The 13,811-nt window shown below is 41.1% G+C and overlaps 1 protein-coding gene across 1 annotated transcript; it reads left to right on the top strand.

Annotated features, from left to right (window-relative positions):
* Positions 1-6,327: 6,327 nt before the first annotated feature.
* gzf1 (GDNF-inducible zinc finger protein 1) lies at positions 6,328-12,789 on the top strand. Its single transcript, XM_040125900.1, has 8 exons — positions 6,328-6,456; positions 6,934-7,946; positions 8,690-8,873; positions 9,024-9,193; positions 10,877-10,971; positions 11,172-11,339; positions 11,521-11,678; positions 11,937-12,789. Exons 2-8 carry the CDS (start codon positions 6,946-6,948, stop codon positions 12,720-12,722), a joined length of 2,562 nt encoding a protein of 853 aa, XP_039981834.1. The 5' UTR covers positions 6,328-6,456; positions 6,934-6,945; the 3' UTR covers positions 12,723-12,789.
* The last annotated feature ends 1,022 nt before the right edge of the window (positions 12,790-13,811 follow it).

The raw sequence follows: 13,811 nt of genomic DNA, 5'->3' as shown, positions 1-13,811 counted from the left end.
TCTCCTGTCCCCACAAGTGATTGACTCATCTTGAGGCCAGATATACCAGCAGGACTTCCTAGGTGCACACCTGGGGGCCTGGCCAGGTTTGCTTGTGCAAAGAGGTAACAAAAATTAATTAGGTAAGTCCCATGTGGTTACAAAAGATAATATGACTGTACAGAGTTCCCTTTTTTCTCCTGTAACCAAAAAAAAAAAAAAAAAAAGTGAAAAAAAAAAAGAGATTTGTTAATGGTTTATGAAATCACTATGGGCCCTGCAAAGAACGAATGCATTATAGGGTTGTTTTACACAGATCCAAGTTCAGTATCTAGCTTTCTATGTCAGTTTCGTGCACATGGACATTTTATAAATGTGTTTTTGCATCTTGGGGCCATTCAAGATTAACCACCTAGGGGCTTGTGGGGATAATAAAATCGTGCTGCGGGGACTGACATTAAAGGTACCCTGTGGAGTTTCTGACCCCTAGAGGCACTACAGAGCAATTTTTTTGCGAGTGGGCCGCTGCTTTGGTTGTCTCAGAAGCATGCGGGTGATGCAATATAAATTCTTGTCAATGGTTTCACACTATTCCACATACTGGGTACTGGTAATACAGCAAAAAATGCAGCAATGCAAAGGCTTGGAAGGAGAAGATTGGTAGCAAGTTAACATGAATGTAAACAAAGCAGGTTTCAATATTACCAAAAAGATTAGTTTTGCAAATGTTTTATGAAGAAGGAATTGTATTCAACATAGTTTGTTATGCGAAAAGGATACATACAAAGAATTTTGGTAAGAAGCACTGAACGTGAACAGAGACTCGGAAGGGGACTTTTATAGTAAGGGATAGTGATACAAATGGATCACAAATTTGACTTGGGTTGTGAACAGTCTGTACAGCATATGAAAACAACTAATCTTAGACTCTCAATTTAGATTATGAAAAAATCCCACAGAAAGATTTTAATTAAAAGAAAAAGAAGAAAACTACTTTATGGACGAATCAGTTTCATGTGGATCACTTATTATTCTCCAGTAGAGAACCTTAACTCAACATCTGTGTCACTATGACTGATGCTCACACCAGAGAGACTCAGGATCGGGGCTTTAATTGGGCAAGACTTTGTTTTCTCCATTAACCTGCGGATATTAAAGGATGACTGGTTGAATTGGCGTTCTTTCAGCCAGCCAAGGCCCCTGTTATTACACAAGTGCTGGATCTCTGCCATGTTACACAACTCTGAGAATAGGTGAACCCAGAGGAACAGGGTTAACCTGGCTGGAGCCAGTGCAGTCCACTGACTGTGACTCCATGGGAAGAAGTTAACGATCAGTCTCTTTTATTTACTGTCTCTGAACCATGGATAAGGTCTTCAGTGATGACAACTTCAGCTAAGAGAACTATGATGATTTTTTTCTTTCCCAAATGTTACATATCCGGTTAGCTTGTTGACCCCTGGCGGGAGGGAGTGTGTGTGTGTGTTTGTGTGTGTGTGCAATTGCAAGGCACACAGACCCGCCTATGCTGATCCCAGCATGTGTTTCCTGTATGGGAATGCTTAGAGTAGTGCAGTGTGCTTAGAGTAAGTGTGTGTGTGTGTGTGTGTGTCTGAGCGAGCACAAGCGAGACAAAAAGGAAGGGAGAGAGAGAAAGAGCAAGGGCATATCCAAGGGGATCAAACCTAAACCACAGGATATTTCTGACCTTGAGGGCGAATGGGTAGAGTGGGGGGGGCTGTAGGAGAGGGAAGGAACAAAGAGATGGAGGGAGAGAAAGAGAGGAGCGGAGTCTTTGGAGGGCAGCTGGAAATCCTCCAGAATCCTCTGCTCAAACCAACCATAAAATTCCAACTGAAGCCACAAAACCAGTATGAGGACTGATGAGGGTGCCCTCTACCCACAGTGGGTGTGTGTGTCTATGGTGTGCACACATTTTTGTGTGTGTGTGTATGTGTGTGTGTGCAATATGTGATTAAAGGGTCCGAGCAGAGCAGGCCAGGAGGCAGACGAGTGATGCAATCCACGGAAGCGAAGGAGAGGACACGAGGGCGGCAGGAAGGAAGGGAGGGAAGAGAGGAAGGAGGAATTGTTGCTTCTGGGGCTCCAACTCTCCAGGAATGTGCTGATGGTCATGTCGCACGCAGTCAGGGAAAATGCTGCATTCTGGGAAACTCTGCGGAGGTGACAGCACCTGTTTTAGTGTGCTAAAGACTGCAAGTGGATGATAAAATTACACATTATAAAGGGATAGACTTGGTGAGTCATTATTGCTAATTTACAAAGGCACCACAATCATTTTTCTCTGTGCAAACTGGTCTCTCTCACTGCAGGCTACAGGCCCAAATCCACCTTCACACAGCAGCAGAGATCTATTTTGGTGCAAGCTACTCAATGTCCATAAGCACCCACACAGGCTTGGTGGGTAAGGTGATTGGTAAGCCTGGACAAATAGTCTATTTATGAGCATCGCAAGAGTGGGTGGTTGTCCTTGAGCTGGTTTGTCTGCCATCTGATGTGCTAAGTGCTGTATACAGTTACAATAGATAGAACATTCACAAGGGCGAGTGAAGGGGGGGGGGTTGAAAGAACACTGGGAATAGAGATGGTGAGTCAGAGGCCATTTGGAAAGTAATTTCATCTCTGAATGCCGTATATCTTTTCATCAATGAAAGGAAAGTATTTTCCAAACCAGGCAGGCACAAGAAGAAAAACATCTCTGTCTGGTGAAATGGAACCTATTCGAGGGAGAAAAAACAGATACCATTCACAGGTTATTTTTGCAATATATTTATTTCGTGTAGATAAAGTTGTTAATTGCAATACTGCAGTGAAAGAAATTCAGAACAAGACAAACAGTCTACAAACATGCTTCTGAAACGCTGATGTTAGGCAGATATAATGTTTACTGTGTTCACCATTTTGGTTTCACATGTTAGCATGCTAACATTTGTTAATTACCATTTAACATAAAGTACAACTGAGGAAGATGGGATGGTCATTAATTTTGCAAATACTTGGTCATAAACCAAAGTTTTGGAAAAATTAAAATTTTGACGAGGTGATGGTAAAGGATAAAAAGTCACAAAAGTCTCTATGACTCTGGGCACCGTGGATGTCCGTACCAAGTTTTATGGCAATCCATCCACTAGCTGTTTAAATATTTCAGTCTGGATCAAACTGGTGGACTGACAGATCCCTGGAGCCACACCACTAGCATGACCAAAAGATTTTGACCATTGTTTGCCTGCTTATGATCATATATGGTCATGTGTGAGGCCGCGTCCTTTGGTAAAAACTGTTTTCTGATCATTTGTAGCCATGCAGAAACATATTTCCACATTATGGCTCAAAGAATCTTCTGCAATTCTTGTGAATCATTGGTTTATTATGTCCTGATGCTACTTTGAGGTTTTAGGGGTTCCAGCGATATTCTGGATAAGCTGATTGTGGTGTGGTATCCAGCCAGTGAAAAAGGAAGAGAGAAGGGGGAAGGAGAAGGGATTTAGGTTGAAGTGTTAGGAGAGACTCCCATAGACAGGTCTGAACTGCTGTGTGTATCCTGGCAAAGCAACATTAGCCTTGATCGGACTACACAAACATGTACAATATTTGACTCCTGCCCAATTTCTTCCTTACATAAGTATGGGTGGAGTTTCATGTCCATTTACCGAAACAACTGAAACCACTCTCCAAACCTGTATAAAATCAAATGTATCCCATTGTTGAAGTAGGAACATGCCATTGATAAAAAGTATTGATGCCTGCTGAAATATGTCTAAGAGGATTAAAAAGAAAGTTCATGAAACATGTTTTCTTTTAACTGAGTTCACTGACTGGAGGGGAAGAGAAATACTGAGTTGGACATGTTTTTGATTGGTCTGGCATCAGCTGTGTGGTTATATGGGCAAGCACAAAGAGAATGCTGCGGTTATTCTTGGACCATCACTGTCCGCACTTCCATGTAATGTTCTTGGGTTTACCATCACTGGTTCATTTCATCTGCTGCGATTATGAGTCAGCCCTGTTAAGAAGCTGTGGAGAGGTCCTGCAAGGACACTGACTGACTGACTTACCCTCACTACATCAAAATTAAAGTGTTTGTACGATCCAGCACACAAACCAAGCCGGGTCACAACCATCACCACCAAACTCCTGAATTCTACAGTGTTTTTCTTTTTGCTTTTTACACTGTGTTTGCCCTGTAGCCTCAAATTCAAATCGGCCTTGGCTTTGAGTTTTGCTCTTTCTTTTGCACAGTGCACATTTTGTAATGTTGTTTGTGCACTGTGGACCGTTAGCCCTGATATTTTTGGTTCTGTGGAGGAGTCTACCAATAGCAGAGCAAATATGACCCATCGTCTGCAACATGTTTTGTTTGCTGAGACCATCACCTTTTAGCAAGTATTTGCACCTTATCCTTTTCACTGAAGACATGATGACAAATCTGTGGGAAGTTTATTTGTTACTGAACAGCCTGGTGATTAAGCTGGCTATTAACCATGGCATGGACTGGCAATAGCTGAGCCCGTGACTATAGCTAAATTCCTTTATCTCTCTCTCCAGCTTACCTCTAAAAACACAAAATGCCCTGGAGTAATGTGAAAAGTCAACCACTATCACTGCTGAAAGTAGATTAAAATGGTATGTTTCTGAAAAAACTGTTTGACCATTTCTTATTTCAGTGATGCAGCATATGTTCATCCCCTTGATTACACATGTCAACTCGTGATTACATGTAGAAACCTCAAGTCACATCTTCACATCTTGAAACTGACAAAGCATCCACAAATGCAGACCTGTCTTGGGTTTAATATTTACCACTTAAATATATTACATTATGTAGTACAGAAAAAAATGAAAATGTCAACCAGCCAATCATAAATACAATGATTAGCTAATATGAAACTGTTATTTAATCATTTTACAAGACCAGTTTCTTATGAACAACTGACATTTCTATAACATGCAGACTAAGTCCTGTGTGAATTATTAAGTGAAAAATACTCTTGCAGTACTGCGCCCAAAGTGAAAAATGTTTTCCTTCTTCTAATCTCAGTCATGTTAGAAGTTGCACCAATGGAAACTAAGAATCAATTTGTATGACTCGTCTCATTAATTTGCACATAGTAATTCAGTATTTGATTAAACTCTAGGTTTATTTACCATACTTTACACCTTATTAATAACTATGCAAATAATTTTGATTCCCACGAGCATACAGTTACAGATTATTACATCGGAAGATGTAGAATATTGTTCAGTTGTCTTCAATATAAAGATGAATCAGAGAGGACCAGTTGTATGAAAAGTTTAATCTATAAAACCTGGTATTGTGTGTGTATGGCAGGAGTAATGTAATTTGAGACAGGCGAACACAGTGTTCCAGGTCAGGGCTGAAGTCTGTACAGCTTTGGTACTGAGAGCAGCATGAGTCATCGGTACAGAGGAGACTGCTAGCTTGCAGAATTCATTAAGACAAATGTATGATATATGGATTTCCTCTGGAAGAAAAAAAAATCCCTTGGCAGCTGCAAACCAACACGCCACTGAATCCTCAAGTAGCTTTCCATGCACCTTTGGAAAGACAGCATGCTTTTTGCAACTCTTGTAGGTGATTTATGTTGGCCTTAATGTAAATGAGATAGCTTAAATCTTCCAGCATGGTGGCCTTTTTTGTATTGGTTTTGGGACCATTCTCATACAACTACAGCAGACGATTACTATTAAATACAATGGCTAACCCCCCCCCCCTAATTTAAAGCAGATAGTTTAACATCTAATGAATATGTTTGCACAAAGAAACTTGTCGTGTCCCGCTGTACAATGGCGCCCCCGTGCGGATACAAGGTAATAATGCACTAATAAACATACAACTCAGGCTACTGCTGTTTAGGAATACGGTAACGTCCCTATTTACAAATCATTATTTAAAATTCAGCAGTAACGCTACAGTTGTCATATTCACCTTTTTTAAGAAGTTAAGCAGAGTTTCACTTCAAATATAATTGTAATTACAGTAATAACAGTAACGTTAGACGCGGAATACATTATTGCTCAATGGCTGTTGAAATGATACTGAAACGGACATAATTCTGGAAAAAGAAATAAGACAAAGCCAAACGATCATAAATTGTTTTATAGTACAGAATATCAGCTGGCTAAATTAGTTTGAAAGTAATGACTGAAACTCATCAAATGTAACATTTAACAACATCAGAGGCGCTGTTTTTCAGGTGATAACGTTATGCGCTTATTATCAATAAACCTGCTAAAATGACCCGGGAACAGTATTTGTACTCGGCTATTCAAACTTTAAACACTGCCATAAATGAAGAACTGATCCCATATCAGCCACCTCAGCACCGGATGTCGGTAAGTAAAAAGACAAGAGCCGTTTTCGGGAGCGACTTCTACAGGAAATACCTTCCGCCGTAGAGAACATTTGTGAAGGGCTGCCATTTTAGCGACCTTACGGTAAGAAAACTTGCTTCGTGTTGTTGTGGCGTTATCTGGTTGCTACGCGTTCACTTATGCACTGTATGCGGTGCACCATAAGTTTAACTTGTGTTAAACACATATCCATCCAGTTTGTTTTGTGTTGACAGTTAATGTTAGCTAAGCTAGCCTGTGTCCAATTGTGTCTGTGGTTTTGCTGTTAGCAGTTACTAATCCTAGCAGTGGACATTATAAACACAACGAACCCGCCAAAACATTTTAGCTAAATATTAGCTGCTTTTTGGCTTTGTGCAGGGGGGTTCACCGCTCTATATTAGCCCCAGTAATGATGATACACGAGAGGCACGAACTGGAGCTACTCAAAAATATAATCTTACTTAAGCTACTTGAACCTCTGAGAAAATGCGTATGCATGTGTGTGTTCACAAACTGAAAGAAACTCATCTAGTTAAACTCTTACAAGTCACCACTTCCCATTTCTGTTTTTGTCGGCAGCACAAGTGAATTATGGGGGTCAAAAGTGTCCAGCTCACCTCTAAGTCGCACCATGAAAACATACTGGCCTCTCTGCATCAACTGAGATTGCAAGGACAGCTAAGTGATGTTACAGTGCGTGTGGACTACCAGGGAGAGGTGCAGGAGTTTCAGGCCCACCAGGTGGTTCTTGCAGCATCCAGTGGCTACTTCAAGAAGATCCTTCTCTCTCAGGATGCAGGCAGTGATAAATTATTACTCTCAAATATGCACTCCAACGACTTCTCCAGGTTTTTGGAATTTGTGTACACTGGTAAAGTTGAAGTTGCCAGAGATAAGATTGGTGATGTTCAAGCAGCGGCACAATTGTTGGACTGTGAGGATTTGTCAGAGGTTTGTGGTGAGGCCATGAGTGCTGGAATTCTACAAAAACCTACAAATAAAACATCTGCATCAAAAGTTGTAGGTAAGGATTACTTACAGGGTGACAAGAGAGAAAAAGGGGCCAAAGGGAAGAAGCAGCCTGAAAGCTTATTTCTTAAGCGGCACCTTTCTCCACAGAGTTCTGACAAAGAAGTCATTTCAAAAAGATTTAAGGCAAAAAACACACAAAGGGATGAAAAAAGATTAGGAGGACAGGTAAAGCAGAGGTTGGCTGGCCGTAAACTCTTTCAGAGGCATTTAAATAATAAAAGAGAGGGTTTTAACAATGAAAATCAAGTTACCAATGAAGACACAGAGGAGTATGAGGACAGGACTGAAGTCGAGGCTCAGCCAGAAAATCAAGCAGAGAAAGTAAATGAATCTTTGTTGGGAATGACTGCCTCTGATGTGGATGACTGGGAATGTGAGGACAATGTGCAGAGTAATGATCCTGAAGAACCCTTGTTATCTCTGGAGGAGGAGGAGGAGGAGGAGGAGGAGGAGGGGGTACAGTCCAAGGAGACATCAAAAAGAACATCCAAAGCCCAGTTCCAGTGTAACAAGTGCCAACGGACCTTCCACTATGAGAGAAGCTACTTGAAGCACATCAGGTAGGACATAATAGTTCTCCTGTGTTTAATTTATTAGTTGATACTACAGCTCTTTAAAGTGTACAGACTGAATCTTGTACTCCAGGATTTTGCCAAGCAACTACTATATGTCAGGACTAGTTCCAGGGATATGGCAAGCAATTTTTCTGCAGTGAGGTTAGCACCAAGCTGTTTGCAAAGCTCACAACCTCATTATCAAACATTCTTGATATTTTATTTGTTGGTATTATTGTGTGCTATCCCATGCTGTTGACTCAGAGTTGAGTGTGCGCACTGTTCCAGTGTCACACTGGTAATTACAGAATGGGGAGTAATGTGAGTCATCCTAGTGAGCCTTCGGTCTTAGAGCGGTCTTAGACCATAGAGCTCCCTAGTAACTCTTCCAATGGCTTTAAGTGTTTTCTTAGGTGCTTAGCAGAAGAACCTCTGTTGGCCTCAGCTGTTTCTATGCAGTTGGTTGTGCATTCATTCGTTCATTCATTGATTCATTTATTTATTGGTGTGTAACACTATGCAGAAGGCAGTTTTCTAAGACAACTGAGCAATTAGTTACAGAATTCAGACAAAAGCACTGTGCTACCAGAGAATCTTTACGATGTTAACTGGAGTCAGTCTTTTAAAGACAAATCCACCTCTAATGCTGAATCTATCTCAGATGATCATCAATGCATTTTAATCTTGATACATTTAAACAAAATTTGTCTTCTGACATTGCTGTAACCTGTGACTGCTGTCTTGGCCAGTACGTACCATGGAGTGAAAGCAGATGTCATCTATCGCTGTGAGACCTGCCAGCAGACCTTTGCTAATCGCAGCAACTTGAAAATCCATGAAAAGCATGTCCACAGTAATGAGAGGCTTTTTGCCTGTGACTCCTGCTCAAAGACCTTCAAACGAAAGAAGGATGTTGTCCGCCATCAAAGACAGGTGAGGATTAATGAAATTCCATACAGTGTTCTTTCCATCATAAGATATATGCAGTGTAATATATAAATATGCAATAATAACAGGTCACATTTATGTGCACGTTTTTTCTTGATTTGATCATTTCTGTCTTACACCCCGGTTGCTTCTCAGGTACATGAACGTAACAATCTGCACCATGTCTGCCCTGACTGTGGAAAGGCACTCAGCTCCAAAACTGCTCTGTTGTTGCATGAGAGAACACACACAGGCACAAAGCCTTTTGAGTGCACCGACTGTGGGGCCAGGTTTACCCAGAACTCTGCCCTCAAGTTGCACCGCAGGTACTGAATACACAAATGATGCCTGAAACTTTAAGTTGGGGTGGGAGTTGTGTAGATGCTAGAGTGGCATAAGTATTCAGACCCTTTACTCAGTACTTAGTTCAAGCACCTTTGGCAGTGATTACAGCCTTGAGTCTTCTTGATTATGATGTGACAAACTTTGCACACCTGGATTCTGTCAATCTTCTCTGACAGGTTGGATGGGGACTGTCGGTGGACAGCTATTTTCAGGTCGATCCAGAGAGGTTCGATTAGCTTCAAGTCAAGACTCTGGCTGGGTCACTCAAGGACATTCACAGAGGTGTCCCTAAGGCACTCATGTGTTGTCCTGGCTGTGTGCTTAGGATCATTGTCCTGTTGGAAGGTGAACATTCACCCCAGTTTGAGGTCCTGAACACTCTGGACCAGGTTTTCATTAAAAATACATCTGTACTTTGTTCCATTCAGCTTTCCCTCAACCCTGACCAGTCTCCCAGTCCCTGGCACTGAAGAACACCCCCATAGCATGATGCTGCCACCACCATGCTTCACCCTTGGGTACTGGGCAGGTGATGAGCGGTGCCTGGTTTTCTCCAGACATGACACTTAGAACTGAGGCCAGACAGTTCAATCTTGGTTTCATTAGACCAGAGAACCTTGTTTCTCACAGTCTTAGAGTTCTTCAGGTGCTTTCTTGCAAACTCCAAGCGGGCTTTCATAAGTCTTTCACTGAGGAGAGGTTTCCGTCTGGCCACTCTGCTATAAAGCTCAGATCGTTTGACTGCTGCACTGATGGTTGTCCTTCTGTAAGTTTCTTCCGTCCCCCCACAGGATCTCTGGAACTTAGCCACAGTCACCATCAGGTTCTTGGTCGACTCTCTTATCAAGGCCTTTCTCCCTTGATTGCTCAGTTTGGCTGGGCAGCCAGCTCTAGGAAGAGCTCTTGTTGCTCCAAACTTCTTCCACTGAAGAATTATGGAGGCCACTGTTCTCTTGGGAGCCTTCAGTGCAGCAGGAAAAAAAAAATTGTGGCCTTCCCCAGATCTGTTCTTCGACACAATCCTGTCTCTGAGCTCTGCAGGCAGGTCCTTAGACCTCATGGCTGGGTTTTTGCTCTAATATGCATTGTCATCTGTGAGACTTTCTATAGAGTGTGTACCTTTCCAAATCATGTCCAATCAATTGAATGTACTACAGGTGGACTCAAGGCAATGTGTAGAAACATCTCAAAGATGATCGGGAAGGCACCTGAGCTAAATTTCAAGTGTCATAGCAAAGGCTTTGAATACTTAAGTCAATGTGATATTTCAGTTTTATCCTTTTAATTACATTTGAAAAATTTCTAAAATTCAGTCTCCGTTTTGTCAATATGGGGTATTGAGTGTAGATTGATAGGAAAATGAATTTAAGCGATTTTAGTATGAGGCTGCAACATAACAAAGTGTAAAAAAAGGGGTCTGAATACTTTCTAAATGCACTGTCTACGCAAAAAACTACACTGAATCACACAGAAATGCCAGTCAAATTTTTCCTATGGTCCCTGTCTGTCAGAATAAAGCTAGCTAAATACTTCTAGCTAGAAAAAGCTTGAAACCACAGAGGAATTACAACTTAAGGATAGTTGTAAATTTTTATTTATACATACTAATGAAATGTTCAAATAAAATAGTTGAGGATTTCACTTGTCTGTTTCTCTATGTGTAGGACTCACACAGGAGAGAAGCCATTTGCATGTGACGAATGTGATGCCAGGTTCACTCAGAAGCACATGTTGGCCTACCATAAGAGATCACACACGGGTAAGACTGATATCATATCAAAACTATTTATCTTTCTGTATCGTCATCTTTAGTTTCAAAGGGGATTTTTGACGTAATTCCCACTAATGTCTGCCTTAGCTAACAATGTCTTGACCTTGAAAATTTTACCCACAAGGCTATGTACACATACCAGACCACATGTGAAAAGACAGATCTTTTGCTGTTTTTTCTCTTGTTAGGAGAGAAGCCTTTCATGTGTGAGGCATGTGGGAAAAGCTTTGCATCTAAAGAATACCTAAGGCACCACTCAAACATCCACACTGGGTCCAGGCCATACAAGTGTGAACAGTGTGGTCGAGGCTTTGCTCAGAGGAATTCCCTTCACCAGCATTTAAAAATACATACAGGTGATTGTTATAATCATTGACATATTTGTTTTTGGTAATTTGAGGACATAATCTACTTTTACAACTGAAAAATTTGTTTATTGTTCTTTTTGTCCTCACTGTTCCCCTGTTGACACGCTGGTATTGATGCGACTTTTGAATTTTACTTGTGTATGTATGTTTCCTCTCAAATAATTGTTAGGTGAACGTCCGTACAGCTGTAAAGACTGTGCAAAGCAGTTCACCCAGCTCAACGCTCTCCAGAGGCACCAGCGTATTCACACAGGAGAGAAACCCTACATGTGTGGCCTTTGTAATCGCACCTTTACAGACAAGTCCACCCTTCGCAGGCACACTATGGTTAGCAGTGCTTATCTCACTGTAATCGTACTATCTGAAAGGATATTTTCAACTATGACTGTGTGGGTACAGTGTTGATAAAACTTGCACTGTGACTGGACCAAAATACCTACATGTAAAAAGAGAAACATTATTAATGGCATTAGGGCTTTTGAACAATGACAGCCAATTAATGCTTATCATCTGATAAGTTGTGTTTAAAGTGCTTTGACCCATCAGTATGCTATAAACAATAACATGGGCTCTTTTAACCTTCAGATTCATGACTCAGATGCTCCCTGGAAGACGTATCTGGTGGTGCTGGAGGGAAATGTAGAGGACAAGAAACCCAAAACTTCCACTAAGGGAAAGACAGAAAAAGCAGGAACAGGGGAGAAAAAGAGTTCACCAAGAAAAAGTGCTGCTGCTGCTTGTACCGCTGGTACCACTGGTACCACTGGTGCTGTTGGTAAAACCAACACTGACTCCATTGTGGTTCCAGCTGAGCCAGTCGCTGTCCCATCTGAATGGACCAGTCATGGAACCATTGCTCTGGTCAGTCACAGCGCCCTTGGTGGGATCACTGTCATTCACACTGAAGTGCCACCTGGGGCGCAGATCCAGCCCATTATGACCACTGACAGCACAGGGGCCAGTGTCATTTCCTTAGATGGTTCAGCCATCCCCGTGCCTTTCTCTATACCTGCGACTATGGCACATCCTATCTCCTTGTCCTCTGACGCCTCCTCCACCTCTTTGTCTGTACCCTCAGTTCTCTCAGTTCCTGTTTCTCATGGCTCATTGGCGTCAGTCTCAGAGATCCAAACTGTTACAACATCATCTGTCCTGGAAGCTGCTGCTTCACAGACCATTTTGGCTTCGGTTTCAGAGACTAAGACCACTTCTGAGATGGATATGATACAGCCTAATATTCAGACTGTGATTGTCGCTGACAGGGTTTGTGGAAAAGAACAAACAGCAACAGTCCAAGGTGATGAGCAGCAAAGGACAGCGGATAAGTCTTTAGAGGAAACTAAAGGGGCCTCAGATCAAGAAGCTGTGTAGAAAATGCATGTAAAAATAAAGGTCTTTATCTTAGTGTATGAATTTAAAATCCAATTTCAACGCCTCACTTATTGTTATTTTATGTATCTACTTTGGAAATAGCAATGTCTGAATGTTTGTTCTGACAATGTGTTGTTTCATCATTATCACGATCTAAAATCCAGTGTTTCATTAACAATCACTTGGATCTGATGTTCAGTGTCTGTCACACCCTTTTGGGATGTCAAGGTATTCATTAAGAATCACAAGAACCTGTTGAGTTTTAGTCACATGCTTAAGAGGTATAACTAAGGTACAATCAAGGTATTAGCTATAATTAATGAATACAATAATATGTACGTCTTATTATGTACAGTATGAAATGTGGCAAATATATTGAATACAAATAAAATTAAGGTTGATTGTTAGTTCAATATCTATAATGCCAAAGATCAAATCAGGTTCATTACATTTTAGCCCTCATGTCAGAATCAGACACCTGATCCCCATATATCATGTATTGCATCAGTTACAACCTGGATGTTCTGTAGGATGGTCTGGGAACCTTTTTCAGAAGTCCTTGGCAACTTCAGACCAGCACCCCAGTGAATCCTCAAGTAGCTTTCCATACACCTTTGGAATGCCAGCATGTTTTTTTGCAACTCTGTTGATTTATTTTGGTCAGAATGTAAATTAATTAGCTTAAATCTTTCAAAATTCTCGCACTTGTTCTCTTGGGAACCATTTCCATATAACGGCTGTGTTTCAAAGTATCTGTTGTGTTCAGCAGATACTTCATTAAATCCTTAAGCTTTTATAAGGCTGCATCCAATAACAAAGATCCTGGTTGTTCTTAAAAGTTTGGAAGGTTTAACCCAATTTAATGTTAAATTAGTTAAATTAGGCTTTTTAAACTAGTTTGGTGCCTTCTTTTCAAAAGACTCTCAAATGACTCATCTGACAAAAAAAAAAAATGTAGATTTGTTTTATTAATGGTACCTTATCAAAACAATACTGTTAATTTGGATGCTAGCACTAATGACGTGGGCATGAGAAAGAAAATGCACACTAAACATGATGCAGACAATGGATCCATGTTGTGTAAAAAAC

This window comes from Xiphias gladius, chromosome 4 (assembly GCF_016859285.1).
Source record: "Xiphias gladius isolate SHS-SW01 ecotype Sanya breed wild chromosome 4, ASM1685928v1, whole genome shotgun sequence".
Lineage (NCBI taxonomy): Eukaryota > Metazoa > Chordata > Actinopteri > Istiophoriformes > Xiphiidae > Xiphias > Xiphias gladius.
The sequence above is the reverse complement of the archived record's forward strand: the minus strand, read 5'-3'. Positions and strand labels throughout refer to the sequence as shown.